Source organism: Garra rufa, chromosome 21, assembly GCF_049309525.1.
Source record: "Garra rufa chromosome 21, GarRuf1.0, whole genome shotgun sequence".
NCBI classification, from domain to species: domain Eukaryota; kingdom Metazoa; phylum Chordata; class Actinopteri; order Cypriniformes; family Cyprinidae; genus Garra; species Garra rufa.
In genome coordinates, this window is record NC_133381.1 from 5307296 (window position 1) to 5333142 (window position 25847).

The following is a 25847-nucleotide window of genomic DNA, read 5'->3' on the forward strand; positions in this document are numbered from 1 at the left end:
AAATTAAGTTAAGATACATTTACGGTAGGAAATACATAATATCCTAATGATTTTTGGTATAAAAGTTGATAGTTTTGACTCATACAATGTATTTTTGGCTGTTGCTGCAAATATACCTGTGCTACTTAAGACTGGTTTTGTGGTCCAGGGTCACATATTTTCTTGTCTTCAACAGAAAGAAGTAATTCATACAAGTTTGGAACAAAGTGAGGGTAAGTAAATGATGACAACTTTTTAGTTTTTGGGCAAACTGTCCCTTTAAAATCAAATTTTTAATACTGGTGTTAACATTTAGAGAACATTCAATCAGATAATGTTTCATAACATTCAAAGAACATGTTGTTAGCTGGGTTGAGTCACACTGCTGATGAAAAAACTGCTGATTTTGTAAAGTCACCTACACTACCAGTCAAAAGTTTTGAACAGTAAAATGTTTTAATATTTTTACTATTTAAAATAACTGTTTTCTAATTGAATATATTTTAAAATGTAATTTATTCCTGTGATCAAAGATACATTTTTTAGCATCATTAATTGCAGTCTTCAGTGTCACATGATCCTTCAGAAATCATTCTAATATGCTGATTTGCTGTTCAAGAAACATTTATTATTATTATCATCAATATTTGAAACGAGAACATTTTTGAATAAACTTTGAATAAAAGGATGCAAAGGTCAGCATTTATCTGAAAAAAAAAAAAACTTTTGTAACATTATACACTATATCATTCAAAAGCTTCGAGTCAGTATAGCTTTAACTTTAGGAATTAATACTTACATTCAGCGAGAATGCTCTAAATGGATCAAAAGTGATTTCTGTTTCAGATAAATGCTGTTCTTCTGAACTTTCTATTCATCAAAGAAACCTGAAAAATTCTACTCAGCTATTTTCAACATAATAATAATAATATGAAACATTTTTAAGCAGAAACCAGAATACTAGAATGATTTCCGAAGGATCATGTGACTGGAGTAATGATGCTAAAAATCCAGCTTTGAAATCAGAGGAAAAAATAAAATGTAAAATATATTCAAATAGAAAACCGTTATTTTAAATTGAAAAAATATTACAAAATTGTACAGTTTTTAATTATTTTTATTTTTTGCTGTACTTTGGATCAAATAAATGCAGTCTTGGTGATTATTTAAAAAACATTAAAAGTCTTAGTATTTAAAAGATTTTGACTAGTAGTGTACATTGTGTGTTTAATCTGTAAATATGAGTGTTTGATCATTACTGAGAAACCAGGTGGTTTATTTAAAAAATGAAATGTAATACACAATATGACAATACACAACAGGCTATCAGATGCAGATAAAACAAAGCACATTACACACTTTTTACACAAGATGTGCCATCGCCTTTTAATTTACATAAAGCTCTACCATTTACATGAAGGAGTCAATTATAGTCCTCAAGATATTATATAAGATATTCCTCATTCATCTTCTAACTTGAAATATAGTCCAGTGGACTATGTAGGGCAGCAAGTGTCTTCCGAGAACAATCAATTTCCTGCACAGACTCACTGCACATGTCATTTAAAGATGCTTTGACCTCCCCGGATCTGTAACATGTTAAAGAATGAAGGCTTATGGATTGTTTTAATGATGTAACAGGACATTCAGGTGTCACCATCACATGAGCTTGCTCAGGATGCCTGGGGAAGTGCCACAATTGTGTGTCCTCCTGCTGCCGGTGTGTCTTCATGTGGGCATTTCGACTTTTCACCTTCAAAAACACCCTAGGAGGAGAGGCAATCATGAATCAGATCACAACCACAGTGATTCATAACTGTATGAAGATGTTTCTGTGTTTGAGTCAGGATGTGGCTTACTTTCCACACTCTGTGCAGGGAAAGACGACGGCTGAATCAGTATCTCCGCTGGTGGTGCTGTTGGAGGGAGAACTTCTCACAGAAGCCGAACTCAAAGGCAGGGTCAGCGTGGACGCTTTGTTTTCGGCTGGAGAGCTACAGAGCAGCCGGAGGTTGTTTTGGGTCCACGTTTCTTCGTTTATCTGCTGTGAGAACAATAGCAATTTTAGCCATAAATGCTTTTTTTTGTAACTGTTTACTACTTCCAAACACATTTTTCCATAAAACAGTTAAACGGCCTAAGGAACACCAAAAATCTAACATCCGTCCAACACATGCACTATGTGTGACCCTTAAGTAGCACAGGTATATTTGTAGCAATAGCCAAAAATACATTGTATGGGTCAAAGTTATTGATTTTTCTTTTATGCCAAAAAGGATGTTCCATTTTGTAAATTTATTACCGTAAATTTTTCAAAACTTAATTTTTGATTAGGAATATGCATTGCTAAGAACTTCATTTGGACAACTTTAAAGACAATTTTCTCCCCTCAGATTCCAGATTTTCAAATAGTTGTGTCTTAGACAAATAGAATATCTTTAAAATGAGTACTTATTTTAAAATGTATTCTAAATTTGAGTGTCATCTAAATGTAATGTTCGGACGCTTAGTTGCATGTTTTTTGCAATTACAGTAAATGAAAATTTATTATAGTCTAAATTTATATTAAAGGATAACTGTTGCCAAAATGCAACCTGGGCTGTTTTTTTTTTTTTTTACTGTAAACGAGACAAACTTATATCTAAAAGCATAATTACGTAATTATGTTGTTTACAGTAAAAAAACAGCCCAGGTTGCATTTTGGCATCAGTTATCCTTTAAATGCAATTAGTTGAACTTAAGAGTGTATTTTGACACACTTAAGTAGGACTTAAGTACATCTTTGTTGATATATGGTTAAAGCGAAAGCATTGACAATTATAAACTAAAATATACTTTAATGTAATTTTGGGCGAACTGTCCTTTTAAAATCACATTTTTAATACTGGATGTTTTTAACATTTAGAAAACATTCAATAAAATAATGTTTCATAACATTCAAAGAACATCATTATCTGTATGTACAGTTTAAAAAAATACACTATCAGTCAAACAGTAAGATTTTTAATGTTTTTTTTAAAGAAGTCTCTTCTGCTCACCAAGCCTGAATTTATTTGATCCAAAGTACAGCAAAAAAACAGTAAAATTTTGAAATATTTTTACTATGGAAAATAACTGTTTTCTATTTGAATATATTTTAAAATGTAATTTATTCCTATGATTTCAAAGCTGAATTTTTAGCATCATTACTCCAGTCACATAATCACAGAAATCATTCAAATAATCTGATTTGCTGCTCAAAAACATTTATAATAATAATAATTATTATTATTATTATTATTATTATTATATTAAAAATGCTGAGTAGTTCAGAAGAACAGCATTTATCTGAAATATAAATCGTTTGCAACATTATAAATGTCTTTTATCATCACTTTTGATCGATTTAAAGCATCATTGCTAAATAAAAGTATTCATTTCTATCACCCCCCCCCCCCATCAAGGAATCCTGAAAAAAATGTACTCAACAGATTTAAATATTGGTGATAATAATAAAAAGAAATCAGCAAATCAGCATATTAGAATGATTTCTGAAGGATGAAAGGAAGATTGGAGTAATCACAGGAATAGATTACCTTTTTAAATATATATTTAAATAGAAAACAGTTATTTTAAATAGTAAAAAATACTTGATGTACTTTGGATCAAATAAATGGAGGCATGGTGAGCATTCTTCTTTACAAAACATTCAAAATCTTTTGACTGGTAGTGTATATATTTAACATTTAAAGTACACTACAAGTGTACATTAAGTACGAGTAAGCACGCTTATTTTTCACAAGTAACCTGTATGACAAAATCTCCTTTTTGTACTCCACAGATTAGCATGAGGATTTAGAACAGCTTCAGGCTGAGTAAATAATACCAGAGTATCATTTTGGATTCAATTATTGTCATCTTATGTAGGGAGATTTTTGCTTTTTAGTTTTATTAAGGGTTTGAATCCTAAAACTAAACATCAACTATTCTATATAGCTAGCATTGTGTGTGTGTGACCCTAAACCACAAAACCAGTCATAAGGGTCTTTTTTTTTTTTAAATTGAGATTTATACATCATCTGGAAGCTGAATAAATAAGCTTTCCATTGGTGTATGGTTTGTTAGGATAGGCCAAATTTTTTCTGAGCTACAACTTGAAAATCTGAGGGTGCAAAAAAATCAATTTATTAAGGAAAATTGCCTTTAAAGTTGTCCAAATGAAGTTCTTAGCAATGCATATTACTAATCAAAATGCAAGTTTTTATATATTTGCAGTAGGAAATTTACAAAATATCTCCATGGAACATGATCTTTACTTAATATCCTGATGTCTTTTTTTGTGCTTCACAGATCAGCATGTGGATTTAGAACAGCTTCATGGTGAGTAAATAATGACAGAATATCATTTTGGATTAAATTATTGTCAAATCATCTTATGTAGGGAGATTTTAGTTTTTTAGTTTTAAGGGTTTAAATCCTAAAACTGAACATCAACTATTCTATATAGCTAGCATAGTGTCTTCTCTATTATTAAAAACATGTCTCATTGTATTTGTTTGTTTGTTAGGCCAAATTTTTTCCAGCTACAACTTGAAAATCTGAGGGTGCAAAAAAATCAATTTATTAAGGAAAATTGCCTTTAAAGTTGTCCAAATGAAATTCTTAGCAATGCATATTACTAATTTAAGTTTTAATATATTTACAGTAGGAAATTTACAAAATATCTCCATGGAACATGATCTTTACTTAATATCCTGATAATTTTTGGCTTAAAAGAAAAATCGATAATTTTGACCTATGCAATTTATTTTTTGGCTTTTTCTACAAATATACCCATGCGACTGGTTTTGTGGTCCAGGGTCTCACACACACACACACACACACACACACACACACACACACACACACACACACATGTTTGTTTTTGTGAATTGTGGGGACATTCCATAGACGTAATGGTTTTTATACTGTACAAACGATATTTGCTATCACCCTACACCTTCCCTACACCTAAACCTAGCCCTCACAGGAGACTGTGCATATCTTTACATTCTCAAAAAAACGTATTCTGTATGATTTATAAGCCTTTTGAAAAGTGGGGACATGGGCAATGTCCTCATAAGTCACCCTCTCCTTGTAATACCTTTGTCATACCCATTTTATTACACAAATTTGTGTCCTGATATGTCACAAAAACAAACACACACACACACACACACACACACACACATACACACACACACACACACACACACACACACACACATATATATATATATATATATATATAAACAGAGGACTTGTAATAATCTGCTATTGACACGTAGGTAATTATACAGTATTAATAAGGTGTTCAGAGTGGTCGCTAAGTGACTACTACACAATCACACTACCTATATTAATACACAGTACACATCTGACAGAATGCAGAGGCAATATGCGGCATATTTAAGAGAAAAGGTGTGAGCGTACTAGTAAATGACAGGAAGTGGAGAAAGCACCTAGAGGTTTCAGTAGTACACCGGCTCACAGATACTCACAGAGTTCGACACTTCACAGACAAACACAGAACTGGAGTTTTCGGATATTTCAGCCTCCCTGGTTTTGCTGTCGGCTTCTTTGGGCGGCTCTGTGATGTTGACTATCGGCCAGTCTCCCTAATTCATGACATATATAGACTATGCATTAAAAAATAAAATGTAATGTGTACACCTAATTCACACTTAAAATGTCTATATGTCATTAAATTAGATTAAAACATCATATCCAAGTAAGTGTCATCTGCACTCTTGAATGGCATTTGCCTTATTATTTTAATACCGTTTTGTCTTGTAATGCAGTGCCATGCATTCAGTTCAATTGTAAGTCTCTTAATTGTCCAAATACAGTGACGTGAGATTCAGATGAGCCGTAACTCACCCGCTGGCCTTGAACAGGTGTAGACAGAGCCGTGCTGACTCTCGTACCAATGCGCAAACGCTTTTTCCATGTGTAATAATACTCGACACACTGAGAAACTGACTTTGTCTTGACCTAAATAATAAAAGAACACATTCTCATAGTCACCAAACCACAGGGTCACAAATTAATGCTAATGTATTCACGGAAAGCAAAAGAATATATATATATATACAGGGTTTTTGCAGGTCTTAAAAAGTCTTAATTCGCCCTTTAACAAATTAAGGTCTTTAAAAGGTCTTAATTCAGGGCAGAACATCTTATATTCACACAGTCATGAAGTGCAGTTACCAAAAATGAATATCTTCCTTCGTATTTTTATTTTGTTTTCTAATACAAACATCTAAGCGTCCTTCAATCAAGATGCATTTACTTGAGATGCAGATTAAAGATACAAAGTGTTGTTATCTGAGAAATTGAACAAAATACATTTTATTTAAGAGTTTATGTTTAAAATGAGCAAATATCTGAAAATAGGACATATAAACTTTTAACTTCTTAAATTAACTTGATTTTTCTAATTGGCAGATTTTTGTTCTTATTTTAGCCACAAACTCACTATTATTTTAATCAATTTTGCTTCTATTTCTATTCTATTTTGCTTCTGTATTTCAGTGTTTTTTTATTTGCTGGAAAAACTTTTGCTTTAAATGCATATGCATTTATGTCCCAAGTAAAGTAAATGAAAACTTTGTTGGGAGAACATAAAAGTTTTGCAATCGAATGCAAAAGCATTGATATACACAACAAATCAAAAGTTTTTTAACAGTAAGATTTTTAATGCTTTTTAAAGAATTATCTTCTGCTCACCAAGCCTGCATTTATTTGATCCAAAGTATAGCAAAAACAGTACACTTTTTAAATATTTTTACTGTTTAAATTAACTGCTTTCTATTTGAATATATTTTAAAATGTAATTTATTACTGTGATCAAAGTAAAATTTTTAGCATCATTATTCCAGTCTTCAGTGTCACTTGGTCCTTCAGAAATCATTTTAATATGCTGATTTTCTGTTCAAGAAATAATAATTATTATTATTATCAAAATTTAAAACAGTTGAATACATTTTTTCAAGATTCCTTAAAGATGCTTAAAACGAGCAATTGTCTGAAAATGAGGTATAAAACTTTTTAATTAACTTGACTTTTTAAATTGGCAGACTTTTGTTTTTATTTTAGTCACAAACTCACTTTATTTTGATCATTTTCTCAGGAAACAAGACTTAATTTAGCTATTATTTGCTTTCTGTTTTATTTTGCGTCTGTATTTCAATGTTTTTTCATTTGCTGGAAAAATTTTTGCTTCATATGCGTATATATTAAAAAATGGGGTATAAAAACTTTTCACTTTTTAATTAACTTGACTTTTCTAATTGGCAGATTTTTGTTCTTATTTTAGTCACAAACTCACTTTATTTTGTTTTTGTTGTTTTTCAGAAAACAAGACTTAATTTTTCTTCTGAAGTAAATGTATCTTGATTTAAGAATCTTTAGACATCTCCACGAAAAAACAAGACAAATACTTAGGAAAAACATCACTTTTTTTGCTGTTCGATTGGTAAAAGTTATTTCCATATTCTAGTGGGACTAAGACTTAAGCTATTTATTTTCAAAATGAATTAAAAGTACGCTCTTAAAAATAAAGTTGCTTTAAAAGGTTCTTCACAGCGATGCCATAGAAGAATCATTTTTGGTTCCACAAAGAACCATTCAGTCAAAGGTTCTTTAAAGAACCATCTTTTATACCTTTTTATAATCTGAGGAACCTTCTTTCACCACAAAGAACCTTTTGTGAAACAGAAAGGTTCTTCAGATGTTAAAGGTTCTTTATGGAACCATTTAGACAAAAAGTGTTCTTCTATGGCATCGTGAAGCACCTTTGTTTTTAAGAGTGTAATAGAGATCTGTTGAAAGTTGTATTTTAAAGTGTTGCCTAATACAAGACATTTACATTTAGAAAATATATTGGTGCATTTTGTTTTATTTATGTTTATGTTTTTGCACTTGGTCTCGAAAAGGCCTTAAATGCACCTTCAGAAAACCTGCACAAACCCTTTAATATTAAATGCCCACAAATACCATTCTCTGGACAAGGTAGAAGTCTTTGCTATGCATTAAAAGTGCTTTGTTCAGTTGCCGTTTTTCCTGAAGCGTCCATCTGTCTGATCCTAGTTGATGAGAGGAGGAGAAGAAACGCTGTAATGTTGTGCATTTAGTATTTTTAGGTTAACACATAAAAGCAGATCTGTACATTCAAGAACACTGATGCATCATTTCCATAATGGCCAACGCAAGCAGCATAAATTAACATCTGGTTCAAGACATTTTTTGGGGGGGCGTGAAACAATGGCGCAAATACCAGTAAATCGTCTGGCGCAAACTTTAGTAAATCGCGATGTGTGATTCATTTAGAGACTGTCCTCCCAGAAATTTTGCATCTGAAAGGGAAACTCCTACAAAATGCATATGCGATAAGATCAGCCACAAAAATGATGGTGCCCACTCCTTTTCATGTTTTTAGTAAATCCTGACAGACGATTTTTTTAAATGCCATAAAAGGGGTTTGCACTGGTGCCAGCTGTTCGTAAATCTGGCCCTTCGTTTAATTGAATGCTTTCTCAGGAAGGAATACTTGCATATTTTTGTGTTTTTTGGGGTTACAAAAATCTTACGCACCTGCATAATGATAGTCTGTTTTGGGGCTGGATGAGTTTCTCTGCGGCATTGGCAGGAGAAGCTTTTCAAGGGTATTCTGGAACATGATAGTTATTTTAAGACTTTTCAGAGAACGAGAGAAAGAGTTTAATGCCAGGAAGTGATGATAAGAAAAATACTAACCATTATGTCTCCTCTGCACTCGAAAAGACAGTGCAGGACATATTCTGTGTTTGCTCCGCCGCCTGGAAGCACACTGGAGCACGCCAGTTTCAGAAGATCATCCACTGAAACAGGGGAAAGTCAATGCTAGTCACATATTAGTGCTTTCTTTTTCCTTAATGTGCACAAAAAATAAACCATTTAAACATTTCTATCTATCTATCAACATGCTAATCACGTTAGAAAACATCCTAACAACATGCTAACAACTTGCTAATCATGCTAATGACATGCTAAACATGCTAATTATGTTAGACACATGCTAACAACATGCTAATCATGCTAGAAACATGCTTGTGAAATGCTAGTCATGTTAGAAACATGCTAATAACATGCGAAACATGCTAGTGACATGCTACTCATGATAAAAATATGCTAGTGACACACTAATCATGCTAGCAACATGGTAGTCATGCTAACAACATGCTAATCATGCTAGAAACATGCTTGTGAAATGCTAGTCATGTTAGAAACATGCTAATAACATGCTAATCATGCTAGCAACATGATAGTCATGCCAACAACATGCTAATCATGCTAGCAGCAATGCTAGTGATATGCTAGTCATGCTAAAACATGCTAGTAACTTGCTTATGCTAACAACTTGTTAATCATGCTAGCAACATGCTAGTAACTTGCTAATCATGCTATAAACAAGCTTGTGAAATGTTAGTCATGCTAGAAACATGCTAATAACATGCTAATCGTGCTAACAACTTGCTAATCATGCTAGAAACATGCTTTTGAAATGATAGTCATGCTAGAAACATGCTAATAACATGCTAGTCATGCTAACAACTTGCTAATCATGCTAGAAACGTGCTTGTGAAATGTTAGTCACGTTAGAAACATGCTAATAACATGCTAATCATGCTAACAACTTGCTAATCATGCTAGAAACATGCTTGTGAAATGATAGTAATGTTAGAAACATGTTGACAACATGCTAATCATGCTAACAACATGCTAGTGAAATGCTAGTCATGTTAGACACATGCTAACAACATGCTAATCATGCTAGAAACATGCTTGTGAAATGCTAGTCATGTTAGAAACATGCTAATAACATGCTAATCATGCTAGCAACATGATAGTAATGCCAACAACATGCTAATCATGCTAGCAGCAATGCTAGCGACATGCTAGTCATGCTAACAACATGCTAATCATGCTAGCAGCAATGCTAGTGACATGCTAGTCATGCTAAAACATGCTAGTAACTTGCTTATGCTAACAACTTGTTAATCATGCTAGCAACATGCTAGTAACTTGCTAATCATGCTATAAACAAGCTTGTGAAATGTTAGTCATGCTAGAAACATGCTAATAACATGCTAATCGTGCTAACAACTTGCTAATCATACTAGAAACATGCTTGTGAAATGATAGTCATGCTAGAAACATGCTAATAACATGCTAGTCATGCTAACAACTTGCTAATCATGCTAGAAACATGCTTGTGAAATGTTAGTCACGTTAGAAACATGCGAATAACATGCTAATCATGCTAACAACTTGCTAATCATGCTAGAAACATGCTTGTGAAATGATAGTAATGTTGAAACATGTTTATAACATGCTAATCATGCTATCAACATACTAGTGACATACTAGTCATGTTAGATACATGCTAACAACTTGTTAATCATGCTAGAAACATGCTAATAAAATGGTAAACATGCTAGCAACATGCTAGTGACATGTTAATCATGCTAACAACATGCTAGTCATGCTAACAACATGCTAATCATGCTAGCAGCATTCTAGTGACATGCTAGTCATGTTAAAACATGCTAGTTACTTGCTTATGCTAACAGCTTGTTAATCGTGCTAGCAACATGCTAGTGACTTGCTAATCATGCTAGAAACAAGCTTGTGAAATGTTAGTCATGCTATAAACATGCTAATCATGCTAACAACATGCTAGTGACATACTAGTTGTGCTAGTAACATGCTAATCATTCAATCAACATGCTAGTGACATGCTGGTCATGCTAAAACATGCTAGTAACTTGCTTATGCTAACAACTTGTTAATCGTGCTAGTAACATGCTAGTGACTTGCTAATCATGTTAGAAACATGCTTGTGAAATGATAGTCATGATAGAAACATGCTAATAACATGCTTATGCTAACAACATGCTAGTGACATGCTAGTCTTGTTATATACATGCTAGTAACTTGGTAATAATGTTAGCAACATGCTAGCAACTTGTTAATCACGTTAGCAACATGCTAGTTGTTCTAGCAAAATGCTAATCATGCTAACAACATGCTAGTGACATGCTAGTCATGCTAATAACATGTTAATCATGCTATCAACATTCTAGTGGCATGCTAGTCATGCTAAAACATGCTAGTAACTTGCTTATGCTAACAACTTGTTAATCATGCTAGCAACATGCTAGTCATCCTAAAAACATGCTAGTAACTTGCTAATCATGTTAAAATAACTAAAAACATACTAGCAACTTGCTTTTAAACTTTTTAAACTTAAACTTCCTAAACTTTTTTAGCTTCTTAAAACATCCTTAAACTTTTCAAACTCTCCGGTCCGGCTTTCTCAAGCCAACTTAAAGTTTGTCTTGACAAACTTTCTGATCTAGTTTTGTGTTGCAGTTGTTATACAAACAATTTTCACTTAGAAATTGCTACATTTCATAATTAATTACAAAGAACTGGTGACTAATACATTCAATTAAACAAGAACTTTTGAAGTAGAAAGGCTGAAATAGTGTTTTCTTGTAAAATATATTACAATATTTTTTGAAAAATCAGTGTAGATAATTGTATTACTCAGCTGAAGAATGATTTTATAATGTTTTGCTTTCCATCAGGCCTAAAAATACCTGTTCTGCATTGTAAAATCACTGGAGTGCACTTCGCTTAGTTGCTGCACTTAACTCTTTCGGCACAAAATGTGATTTTAGTTACCGTTCTGCTGGTTATCAGGGGTATCCATGTCTTTGGTGGGCGACCACAGAAGAACAGCATTATGGGTGTCTTCTTCTGTCAGGGGTTGACTATTAATGTTTGGGATTTTTGCTTGAAAATCCTCACCAACATTAATATGACTACAAAGAACATATAAATTACAGTTATTTACTTTATATTCAAACATGTAATTAATTAGTCAATACACCAATCGAATTAGTCAATTAGTAAAAAAAATCTAATGTCCCAGATAAACTGCATTCATTAAAGTAAATGGAAACTTTGTTGGGAGAACACGAAAGTTTTGTGATGGAATGCAAAAGCATTAATATACACTACCAGTCAAAAGTGATTTTTTTAATGTTTTTAAAATAAGTCTCTTTTGCTCACCAAGCCTGCATTTATTTGATTCAAAGTACAGTCAAAACAGTAAAATTTTGAAATATTTTTACTGTTTAAAATAACTGCTTTCTATTTGAATATATTTTAAAATGTAATTTACTCCTGTGATCAAACCTACATTTTTAGCATCATTACTCCAGTCTTCAGTGTCACATGATCCTTCAGAAATCCTTTTAATATGCTGATTTTATGTTCAAGAAACATTTATTATTATTATTATTATTATTATCAATATTTAAAACAGTTTAATAATTTTTTCAGCATTTATCTATATTATATTATTCAAAAGCTTAAATTTACTTATTTATTTATTTATTTTGGGGAAAGAAATTATAGTATATTACTATTACTTTTATTTAGTAAGGATGCTTTAAATTGATCAAAAGTGATGATAAAGGCATTTATAATGTTACAAAAGATTATATTTTAGGTAAATGCTGTTCTTCTGAACTTTCAATTCATCAAAGAAACCTAAACAAATTCTACTCAGCTGTTTTCAACATAATAATTATATATATATATTTTTTTAGATCATCAAATCAGAATATTAGAATGATTTCTGAAGGATCATGTGACTGGAGTAATGGTACTAACAATCCAGCTTTGAAACCACAGGAATAAATTACATTTTAAAATATATTCAAATATAAAACAGTTAATTTAAATAGTAAAAATATTTCTAAATTTTACTGTTTTTGGATCAAACAAATGCAGGCTTGGTGAGCAGAAGAAACTTTTTTTATAAAACACTTAAAAAATCGTACTTTTGACTGGTAATGTATACATTTTTAACCCTTTTTTAATATTTTTTTCAATATGATCGAGACTTGACAAGGGACTTTTTTTGACTTTGGCCAGTAAACAACTACCTAGCAATGCCCTTTTCTTGAGAAAATGTAATACGTAGTTTAATTTGTGTTTGAAAGTGATGTTAAATTTACATCCATAGCTTTAATTAAAATCATTAAAATTCTTACGGTGTTACATTAACAGCTTTCTCTCTTGAAGTCTCACTGCAGTCATCCATATCACCTGTTGTAGACAAACATTGAAAATCAAATCAAAACATCTCTTTCAAATATCTAATCTTCGCTATTGTTGTAAAATCTTTAGATAGCTTGTCTGTAAATGTGACTGCATTAAAGGGATAGTTCACCCAAAAATGAAAATTTGATGTTTATTTGCTTACCCCCAGGGCATCCAAGATGTAGGTGACTTTGTTTCTTCAGTAGAACACAAAGATTTTTAAAGGAGTAGTTCACTTTCAGAACAAAAATGTACAGATAATGGACTCATCCAAGATGTTCATGTTTTTCTTTCTTCATTCGTAAAGAAATTATGTTTTTTGAGGAAAACATTTCAGAATTTCTCTCCATATAATGGACTTCTATGGTGCCCCCGAGTTTGAACTTCCAAAATGCAGCTTCAAAGAAAAGTCTTATCTAGCAAAACGATCTGTCATTTTCTAAAAAAAAAAAAAAATTACAATTTATATACTTTTTAACTTCAAATGCTTGTCTTGTCTAGCTCTGTGTGTACTTTGTGTAGAGACTAAAAAGTATTTGAATTGTAAATGTTTTTAGAAAATAACCGATCGTTTCGCTAGATATGACCCTTCTTCCTCAGCTGGGATCATTTAGAGCCCTTTGAAGCTGCTTTTAAACTGCATTTTGGAAGTTCAAACTCGGGGCACCATAGAAGTCCATTATATGGAGAGAAATCCTGAAATGTTTTCCTCCAAAAAACATAATTTCTTTACGACTGAAGAAAGAAAGACATGAACATCTTGGATGACAAAGGGGTGAGTACATTATCTGTAAATTTTTGTTTTGAAAGTGAACTACTCCTTTAACTCAAACTGTTGAAGTCTGTTAGTCATATAATGGCAGTGAATGGGCACCAAACTTTTGAAACAAAAAAAAACATGCACAGACAAATCCAAATTACACTCTGCGGCTCGTGACGATACATTGATGTCCTAAGACACGAAACGATCATTTTTTGTGAGAAACTGAACAGTATTTATATCACTACACTGTAAAAAATTTGCTGTAGTTCTGCAGCTGGTTGCCAGTAACTTACTGTAGATTTTTAATTTATGTTATTTACTGGCAACAGTTTGTTCAAAGTTAAATGAACATTAAACATTAACAAGTCTTTGTCTTTACAGAATAAAACTATAAAATAACAACCTACTGCAAAGCATTCTGGGAACCAGAAACCTTCATCAACCTTTTTCTGTTTTTTTCCTTCAGATTTTGGTTCCCAGAATGCTTTGCATGAGGCTGTTATTTTAGTTTTATTCTGTAAAGATAAAGACTTGTTAATGTTTAATGTTCAATTAACTTTGAACAAACTGTTGCCAGTAAATAGCATAAATTAAAATCTACAGTAAGTTACTGGCAACCAGCTGCCAGTAATACTGTAATTTCTACAGATTTTGTTTACAGTGTATTTACCACTGATTCACAGCAATGTCCAACTGTCCTGAGTATACGCAAACGCCGGAAGGCGAAAAATGTGAAGTTGGGAATCGGTGAACATTCAACAGTCCCGGATGAGTTCGTGCAAGCAAACGTAATCTTTTAGCTTTAAATCGTAACAATCAGGATAAGCGCAAGTCATTACCATTTTGAAAAGCCACTATAGACGGTTTCATCGGGCGCACGCGCCTGGACCTAAATTAACTTCCGGTCTGTGTTTGTTTATCTGTCTGGTTCGTGTCGCGGGCTACAAACGCAGCTAATAATGAGTAATGAAATTGGTCTCAGGTTATTGTGCTGTGGTACGTGTTTGTGGCGACCTGCCACGATATAAAAACCGACTGATTTTCCAATTGGAAATAATAGACTAATTAATTAATCTGTTAATAGACTTCGTTGAATAAACGTAATACACGTTTAAAAATCAAACCCAGGCGTGGGTGTTTTTATATCACTGTATTTCTGAAGAAAGACTGTCTTTAGAAAATGTCATTTTCATTTCATCCTGCATAAGGCAGCGTTTTTAAATTAAGAGCTGCTTTGTCTATAGCCATTACCGGGGAAACCTCGTTTCTCGTGCTTAAAGCACCTCCTACTGGGAAGTAATGAGTTTGCATTTTTAATAAATCAGTCTAATTTACGCAGCCAACATATTTCGCTTGTTATTAAAAAAATAATCTACTCTAGAAGGACTTAGCTGTTGTTATTGATTCTATTTGGATGTATACCGGAAGTTAAGTTTGGGCCACAAAAGCGCTCATGCGCAGTAACGTTTGTTTATGTTGTTGCCGTTGAAACCGTCTATACCCACAATCTCTGTGCACTGTGTAAACAATGAGCGCCGTATACACGCGACAGATCGCTTCCGCCGTTTGCATATACTACGCCAGAGGGACAGTTGGACTTGGCTATGTATCAAAGGTGAAAAATGATATAAATACTGTTCAGTTTCTCGCAAAAAACGATCCTTTCGTGTCTTAGGACATCAATGTATCGTCACGAGCCGCAGAGTGTAATTTGGATTTGTCTGTGCATGTTTTTTTTACTTTCAAAGGTTTGGTGCCCATCCACTGCCATTATATGACTAACAGACTGCAACGTTTGAGTTAAAAATCTTCGTTCGCGTTCTACTGAAGAAACAAAGTCACGTACATCTCAGATGCCCTGGGGGTAAGCAGATAAACATCAAATTTTCATTTTTGGGTGAACTATCTCATTAAGAGAGACTAACCAGCCCCGTCTACAACAGATTCAACCCTGCTGCTCCTGCCTGTTGCTCTTCCACTGATGGCACTGAAGAGGCCTGATCCCGGGCGTACGGGGCTGAGCATGGGTGGAGGCGTGTACGGCACGTCGTCTCCAATGCTGCTCGGTGTCCTCAGCTGACTGCGGAAGAGCACGGCGCCTCTGGACTCCTGACCGGCGCTGGGTGGAGGAATCATCAATGGGACCAGACAGTGGCGGTACCTCTTTTTCACCTGCTTTGGTGCACATTCTCCATCCGAGACGGATCTCTTTATCTAGAATGGGTTATGTAGGAAGAGTGCTTTAGTTAACATTAAAATCTGTCGGATTTACATGATTTAAGGTGAGACGCTGCAGGTGAATAGAGTAAAAAAATAACTAATAGTTATCACCTTACTTACTCAGTTGATTGATTGCATTGATTATTGCAAAAAAAAATTAGTATTCCAAGTTTTCAAAATGTTAGGGTTTAAATATGCAAATGAGTCATTATTTAATAAAATATGCGCTAATTTGCGTACATTTCTAGTAAAAAAAATCTAAACACTGGATGAGGTCAGTTTCAAAATTCTTGATTATTTTTTGACATATTAGAGTATTGTTTTACAGAGGGGATTTTTTTGGATATCTCATTTTGTCATAATTCAGAAAAAAAAATGTGTGCATGAAGACAGCGTTTTTGCGTGAAGTGTCTCAATTTTGACTTTTTTTTAATCAATTGCAAGTTTATATCTTGCAATTCTCACTTCTTTTCTCAGAATTGTGTGAAATAAACAGGCGATTTTGACTTTTTTCCTCAGAATTGCTTGTTTGTATTCTGCAATTCTCACTTCTGCAATTCAAAGATATAAACTTGCAATTGTGAGAAATGAAGTCATAATTGTGAGATATAAACAGCCAATTTTGACTTTTTTTCTCAGAATTGTGTTATTCAAACTCAATTGCAAGTTATGAAGTCAGAATTGTGGAATTTAAACTTTTCCCCTGAATTGCTTATTAGTATTTTGCGATTCTCACTTCTTTAGCAATTGCATGTTTATATTCTGACTTTTTTCTCAGAATTCTGAGATATAAACTCGCAACTGTGAGAAATGAAGTCAGAATTGTGAGATATAAACAGGCAATTTTGAGAACTGCATGATATAAGCTCAGTTTCGAGTTACAAAGTCGTAATTGCGGGATATAAACTTTTTTATAAAGCAATTTTGACTCTTTTTTTTTTGAATTGCTTATTTGTATTTCACAATTCCCTTTTTTTTTTTTTTTTTAGCAATTGCAAGTTTATATCTCGAAATTCTCACTTCTTTTCTCAGAATTGTGAGAAATAAACAGGCAATTTTGACTTTTTTCCTCAGAATTGTTTGTTTGTATTCCGCAATTCTCACTTCCGCAATTCAAAGATAAAAACTTGCAATTCTGAGAAATGAAGTCAGAATTGTGGAATATAAACTTGCAATTCTGACTTTTTCCTCTGGATTGCTTATTCTCACTACTTTAGCAATTGCAAGTTTATATCTAGCAATTCTGACTTTTTTCTCAGAATTGTGAGATATAAACTCGCAATTGTGATAAATGAAGTCATACTTGTGAGATATAAACAGGCAATTTTGACTTTTTGTCTCTGAATTGCTTGTTTGTATTTCGCAATTCTCACATTTTCTTAGCAATTGCAAGTTTATATCTCGCAATTCTGACAGTTTTTCTTAGAATTATGAGATATTGACGTTTTTCCACAGTTTAAATAAGTTCTGATGTTCTTTCATGTTTATTCATGTAAATAAGTAAAGATTGATTTAACAAGGCAATACAGCGATCCCTCACGACACATTAAAAAGCCACAAAACGGTATTTATTGTTTGAATTTCTTAAAAAAATTACAACATTTTAATGCTGAGACCTTGTTTCATACCAGAAGTAACCTGCTCTGTATTGTCTATTGGCGTGTTGTCATTTTCCTTTTTGCTCCGCAATGTGTTTATCACTGTGTGAAAACGTGATGTGTAGTGTGAGAGCACCATTGTTTGTTGGACATAGCAACAGTAACTAACGAGGGCGGTTTTTTGCAAAGGGTCAGTTGACCTTCTTCTCGCGCAGTGAAAAAACATTACAGAGCAAAGAGGAAACTGACAACACGCCGATAGACAAGACAAAGCAAGTTACTTCTGGTATGAAACAAGGTCTCAGCTTTCAAATCTAGAAATGAAGAAATTCAAGCAATAAATAACATTTTGTGCCTCTTTTTGTGTCGTGACAGATCACTGTATTGCCTCAGTTCAAAAGACCGAACCGATCGTCTTTTAAGATTTACTGAATTAAGCATGAATGAAAATCAGAATGTATTTTGTTTCAGCCGTGAAAAGATGTCAGTACACACCATTTTTCAAGTTTAAGTCCATCAATGTTAATCTACTCTCCTGTCTGATTTGTTTGTCAGACATAACGGTGGATTTGTCATTATGATTGGTCAGATCGCCTGTCAATCAAGCTCTTTGCAAAGAGACAATTAAACCTTGTGCAAAGCGTGCAGTTTCAGTTGTCAACGTTAAAAACCATTATTGAGTGTTTGATTGGTTCACTGCACATTTTAGAGGTTTACATTAACTCAAAGCAAAGAAATCAGGATTAGCAATCTAGTTAGGCCATTTTTCAGTATACGACAAATTGAATTGGAGGCAGTAGTCAAATTCATTTTGATATGAATATCATTTTGATATCCCTTTAATTTCAGCATTTTTCTTTCATTTATGCATTTTATGGTGCCTACAGGCTTTGGAAATGTATGGAATTTGATTCAAGTATTTTCCAGACTTTTGACCCTATTTGTTTTTTTGTAATACAAAATTAAGTATTTAATTCAATTATATTATTGTACATGAAGTGAGGTTTCATGACAGCTGTTTAGTGATTGTCAAATACAATTGAATGAATTCACGGTGCACTTTTTCAGTATGCAAAATGCAGGTTATAAGCATTTTGGGTTTCTTCTCACTATATTTCTAACACCATAATACAGAACCTCAAGGACCTTTGCAAAAGTAAAAAATATACAAACTTTTATGTGCACACAAGAAACCAATAAACTTAGCATTATCATTGTGCCATCAGCCCATTTTCGCGGTGTGGTTTCTTGGCCGTCACAAACTGGGCGTTAAAGAGACCAAAGACCTTGAAATATGGCATACTGCCCTAACGAAAGCCACATTTTAAACACTTTTTTTTAATTTACAGTATCAGTCTTTTTTATAGACCCTTGACTTTGGCATATTTCATGCCATCAGCCCACTTTGTGTCATGGTTTCTCCACTGCCACAGAAGGTTTGTTAAGTTGGACATTAGGCCTTGATATTAGAGGTACTACCATAAGAAAAGCCAAATTTTGAGCAAGTCAGTGTTGTTTTCGTCAACGATGACGATGACGAAATCATTTCGTTGACGCCACTTTTTTTCATGACGATAACGAGACGATGACGAGATAGAAATGGCTCGTTGATGACTAAAACATGACGAGACGTGTGTGAGTTTTCGTTGACGAGACGAGAATAGACGAAAATGTTAGTGGGTGGTCTGTCAGACATTTAAAATGCATGACATTTCCGCTTATTGTGCATGCCAATTAAAACTTAAAAAGTATCTGACGCTATGGCAAGCCGTTTTAGCATTAAATACTCTTTGCTATACTAGTATGGCAAGCCGTTTTAGCATTCCATCCTTGTTTGTCTTTTATGTTCTAAAACATTCCTTCATTATTGTAATTATTGGTGAAAATAGTCGATCCGGAAGCTCACATTGTGTTGAACTATAGATCTGCTATTTTCAGAACTTATAAGTGACACTACCCAACAGCAAAATACTTACTGACCTACATTAATTTGTTAAAAGACTACTTTTTTCCCTTTTTTTGACTAAAACTAGACTAAAACCTTTTTGACTTTTCGTCGACTAAAATTGGACTAAAACTATCACATATAGAAGTGACTAAAATTTGACTAAAACTAAGAAGCATTTTAGTCCAAAAGACTAAGACTAAGACTAAATCTAAGATGGTTGTCAAAAACAACACTGGAGCAAGTACCTTAATTTATGTGCATCCATGCTCTTGTTTCATTCATAATAAGATGGCAGTGATGCACAAAGGAAATATATATAACTAGAAAAGGTTACAGCATACAAAAACATCCTATGCACATGTAAATAGTTTCTCAAGGGCACAAAATTTTCTTGTGTGCATGTAAAAGTCTTAATTTATTTATTTGTTTTTTAATTATTTATTTTAGGGTCTCTGTATCTGTATCTGTACAGATGACTCTACTATATACCAAATATAAAGCTGAAAATAATGCTCTATGGTCTGATAAAATAAAGTATGGAAAAATATGTAATTTTGAAATGGAAAATGTGTAGGAACCTTCTATTATAAGAAAGCTGGACAGAATATATTCAAGAGCTCATTGCATTGTTTTTCATGAAGAAATCAATTTACAGTTATAATTTTTGTAACGGAATAGTAGAATGGAATGGCATAAGAATGAAGTTGTACATTTAAAAACAATTTTGAGCATCAGCAGTCTATAAATTCTCAGATGGCTGAAGTGATGTTTCAGATCTCGATATTAAAGCTTTTAATTTTTTTTTAAACGGCTGTTAAAAATCATATGAATGCCAGAAACTCACACAGGAAGGGTGTTTTCGTACAGACGGCCGGGGTGACTGTGTACCGGACTTAATTAAACTGTTTTGTTCCTCAGCTTTCTGGTGGCACAGAAGGCTGAGCGAGAGTTTGGATGGGTAGTCCTTGACAGGTACTGACACAGGTAAGATGATGGGGTTGGTTTGAGCAGACTCAGACAGATGAATGTGCCCGTCTTTCTGTTGCAACAAAGAAAGAAGTATGAAGCAAGTGATTTTTCACAAGCCATCTCACTGATGAACAAAATGACTCTGGTTCTTACCATTTTGAGCGATGTGGGTTGTGTCCGCAGTCCTCCATGTGAGCGCATGTGACCGTTCAGAGCCGGAAGACTTTTGAACTCTCTGTGACAAACTGTGCATCGCATCTTTGCGTGGGATCCGTCCTCTCTCGACAACCCAGGTTCTGCTCTACAGAAATCCAAATCCACATACTATATTATACTGTATATCCATAAAACTGCTAGTAAACTTCACAAAAATTAGAGAGCAGCAAATAACACTAGTGAAATTTTAAAGTAAAAAACCTGAAGTAGTATTTTCTTACACATACTGCAATATCCAATGTTACACATGACCATATAATAATTGTTAAAAATTCAATAGCAAGACCTCAGGATTCATAATTCTTAGTATCACTGGATGTCGACTTAATCAATTATTAATGAATTATGCAATTACAGTAACACTTTACTTGAAGCCTTTATGTATAATGTATTATAAAAGTAGTTTTAATGCATTAATTATGGCTTTTAATGCGTTGTACAATCACATGAACAAGTGTAACCCCAGTTAATACATTATAATTTATAAATTATAAATTCAGTTGTTGCACTATGCATTTAAAATTTGGTTATAATTATTTATGACAAGATATGATGTATTACAATGCATGTTATGAATAATTAAAATGCATTTTACCCTTTAATAAACCTTTATAATGCATTATAAAGTGTTACCACAATTACTTGGACCACAAAAGCTTAATTCTTAAGGAGCACAGGTATATTTGTAGCTAAAGCCTAAAATACAGATTATAAATTTTAACTTTATGCCAAAAATCATTAAGATATTAAGTAAAGTTATGTTAGTGATTAGTGAAAGATATTTAGTACATTTCCTACCATAAATATATCAAAACAAAATTTAGATTTTTTTTTTTGCACCCACAGATTCCAGATTTTCAAATAGTTGTATCTCAGACAAATCTTGTCCTATCCTAAAAATACTTTCATACATCAATGGAAAGCTTATTTATTCAGCTTTCAGATGATGTATGAATCTCTTATGACTGGTTTTGTGGTCCAGGGTCACATATATTATATTCAACTTTTTGTTGCAATATGTAAGCATTGAACACCCAGCTCTTTATATAAAGTAGGATATATAAGTATGTCCAAATTTATTTGCATACATACTATATACTTACATAGTGCTATACATTCTACAGTGCCATGCGAAAGTATTCATACACCTTAATTTATTTTTTTTCATATTTTATGTTGCTGCCTTATGTTAAACTACTTCAAATGACTTTTTTTCAGCATCAATCTACATTGCATACACCGCAATGGCAAAGCAGAAAGCAGGTTTTTAACATATGTGCAAATTTATTAAAAATAAAAAACCTGAATGATTCCATTGCATAAGTATTCATACCTTTATTTGGGACAGTTGAAATTTAGCTCATATTTCTTGTAGATGTTACTACACTTTGAGTGAAGTTAATCTGTGGCAAATTCAATTGAATGGGTTTGATTTGAAAATGGCTTTGATTTGAAAGATCTGATAATGCATATCAGAGCAAAAACCAAGCCCTGAGGTAAAAAAAAAACTGCCTGTAGAGCTAGAGACAGGATTGCATCAAGCCGCACATCTAGAAAAGAGTTCAGAAAGAAACCTGCTGCATTAAAGGTTCACAGAAGCATGTAGTCTCTGTTATCCTTAATGGAAGAAGTTTGAAACAACCATGACTTCCTAGAGCATTCAGAACCTCTCGGCAGAAAATTCACCAGAAAGTTCAGCAGGACAATGAACCTAATCACAAAGCAAAAGTGGCTTTTAGACAGCTCTGTGAATGTCCTTGAGTGGCCCAGCCAGAGCCTTGGCTTGAACCCTATCAAACATTTCTGGAGAAACCTGAACATGTCTGCCAGACCCCATCCAAGTTGACAGAGCTTGAGGGGTGAAGAGGTGAGGTGAAGAATGGCAGATAATTGCCAAATGCAGATGTGCAAATCTTGTTGCATCATACCCAAAAAGACTTGAGGCTGTATAGGTGCTTCAGCTAAGTACTGAGTTACAGGTATGAATACTTATGCAATGTGCTTATTTCAGATTTTTATTTTTATTTTTTATTTTTTATAAATTTATGATGTTGTGAAAGTTGTGGCACAGGTTAAATTCACTCAAAATGTAGTAACATCTACGAGCAATATGAATGCTCCTGAGCTAAATTTCAGCTGTCCCAGATAAGGGTGTGAATACTTATGCACAGTGTTGGGGAGTAATGCATTACAATACTGAGTTACTCCCTAAAAAAGTATCTAATTCCATTACTTAGTTACTTTTTTATGGAAAGTAATGAGTTACGTTAGTTTTTTGTTATTTTTAAATCTGGGCAGGGCTTGCTTGTTTGTTTTTTAATAAAAAAAAGCTCTATTTTTGGCAAATGTAAAAGCCTTTTTAAACCAAAAGCCTCAGGCTTAGAGAAAAGTTTATTCACATCTTTAAAGTAGATGGCAGAAGAATTTTTTGCTTATTAGTATGGATGAATTGGGTCATCGAAGGTCGGCAGCAAAGACATTGGTTAATAAAATGGGATTAAATACATACAAGGATATTTGTATTATTTAACATATTTAATTATTGCAGGTTTGCATTGAATTATACAGCTTTTGCTTTATCATTATGGTGCATGGAGTGTAGATTGATGTGGTAAAAACCATATTTAAAACAGTTTAACATAAGTCAGCAACATAAAACATGCAAAAAATGAGGTGTACACTGTATGTAGCAAATATGAACGGCTTGATTGTTTATAATTGTCGCAAAATGTAAACTATGTTATCACCCAGCTCTAATCTGCTAAATGTGATTGTAAAAAATTAATATACTGGTATTATAAACATTAACATCATGATTTTCTAACACACAAACACAAATAAGTTTGATTTGTCTAAATGGACAGAAGTAGGGTTAGAGTCTAACCTGAAATGTGGTGAAATGGCCTCATCTTGAATATCTGGTGACTGTGCCTGCAAAGCATTTATGAGAAACTTTTAACTTAAGTGCAAATTACTCTATAATGAACTAAAAAATGAAAAACACAGTACCTGTGACCATTGAGGCGCATGTGCGGTGAGATGGTGAAATATATCCCCTCTATTAGTCATCTGTGGAAGAGTTTTACAGACTCCTGAGCTTTGGTTTTGGTAAAGCAGACTGCAGAGGTCTTCACTTCGGTGAGGAAAGTTGAAACTAGATTGATCTTCTTTTGGACTCGAGAACACGGGTGTGTTGGGCGCTGAGTGACGAGCATCGCTAAACACGTTGTTTTGCTTTGCAGGGATCGATTGCATGTGTTCTTGCATGAGGTACGGATTGCCAGGTTGGGAAAGCGAACGGAGATGTTGTTGTTCTTGGTAATGGAAGATCTGCTGCTCCAGGACTTTGAAATCTTGACGGTGGTCGTAGGTTGGAGATTGAAGAGGTTCGTGATGAGTTGAGTCCAGATGAGTTTTATGTGCAAACATCCCTCGTTGTTGTTGATTCAAAGACATCGGGTATGACATCGACTGACTTTGATAGCCATGCCAAGAGCTCTGTGGCTTTTGGAGACTCCTGTTTACCTGCTCCATGTTGTTCAGTTTCTGTTTGTGTTGTTGGTATCCATAATGAAACTGTTGGTGGTTTTGGTAAAGGCCGTGGAGTGGGTTTTGGCTTTCCGATTGATGAAACCCAACCTGTTCGCATTGACCTTGAATGACCATCGAGTTAAAAACTGGAGACTCCAAAGCCTGTCTATCTGATCCTTCTGGAAGATTTTGAGGTAAGTGCAAAACTCCTGAGATGTGATTTTCTGCATGCTTTTCATCTGTCCTGTTGCTGTCGCCAAATAGAAGTTGAGTGTTTTTCACAGGAAAGGCTTTTGAGAATGAGTCCAGCCTTTGATGATGAGAAGCACTGCCGTTGTCTTTGCAATTCAATGATGAGTTGTTTTGGGGCGTGATGTTAAATGGATAGATTCGAGAGGTTTCAGGCAGTTCTTCGTGAGATGATCCCCATGATGATGTCCTTTCAAATTGATTGTATTCCCAAGACCCGCCACTGTTTGGCATCTCAAGCATTGGAGAAAGTTCATGTCCAGGAGTGGCAGGAGATGTTAGCTGCTCGTGGTTGAGTCGAGGAGATATTGGAGATGATTGGATCGAGCTCACGTTTGGTACACCATAGTGAGGTCCACCCAATGCGCTTGGGCTGTGCTGGAACAAATAAGTCCCATTGGTGTGGTTGGCAAACTGATTCGTCTCGTACAGGTTTTCCGTCATCTTAAGAAAGAATAAAGTGCCACTTCCGTATTGTTAAATAAGTGGTTTGAGAGAACGTGATTGCATGGTGTTTTCAGTGTGGCTATCAAAGACATCAAACGTTTTCCGTCATTCGTTATTTGGACAGACTCTCAAATGGTTGTCTTCATGCATTCAGCTCTCGGCGGATTTCAATAATAGTTTTTTCCTATAAAACGAGACAGAGCAAGTTGTTATATTTGTCTTTTAAGAATAACCTGCATTTAGTTATATACAATAAGACTAGGAACCTGTGTTAAGATCAAACCAAAATTTATTCAAACATCTTTAACATTTCTCATATTCTCATAGTTAATTTGCTATAGTTTATAAAATAATAATAAAATATGACAAGAACTCAAGAGTTAAACTGTGTCAGAATAAATTTATAATCACAAGAGTCAAACCAAAATTTATTCAGACACCTTCAGCATTTCTCACATTATTCACTATAGTTTAGAAAATTGTAATAAAATATGACAAGAACTTAAGAGTTAAACTGTCAGAACAAATTCATTCAGACACCTTCAGCATTTCTCATATTATCACAGTTTATTTGCTATAGTTTAGAAATGGTAGTGAAATATGAGAATAACTTAAACTAATCTTGATAATCACAAATGAATTATAGTCAACCCCAAATGTATTCAGACATCTTCAACATTTCTCACATTATCAGTTTATTCACTATAGTTTATTCACTATAGAAAATGGTAATAAAATATGAAAAGAACTT

General features: G+C 33.7%; 1 protein-coding gene across 1 annotated transcript; it reads right to left on the bottom strand.

Moving 5' to 3' along the window:
• Positions 1-1360: 1360 nt before the first annotated feature.
• On the bottom strand, positions 1361-25148 carry LOC141296384 (transcriptional-regulating factor 1-like). The gene is made up of 14 exons (XM_073827633.1): positions 23879-25148; positions 23754-23800; positions 20807-20954; positions 20529-20723; positions 15844-16132; positions 13107-13161; positions 11728-11867; positions 8755-8858; positions 8593-8668; positions 7996-8084; positions 5878-5991; positions 5511-5615; positions 1839-2023; positions 1361-1745 (listed from the first exon to the last, which is right to left on the bottom strand). Exons 1-14 carry the CDS (start codon positions 25091-25093, stop codon positions 1451-1453), a joined length of 3057 nt encoding a protein of 1018 aa, XP_073683734.1. The 5' UTR covers positions 25094-25148; the 3' UTR covers positions 1361-1450.
• Between the last annotated feature and the right edge of the window lie 699 nt (positions 25149-25847).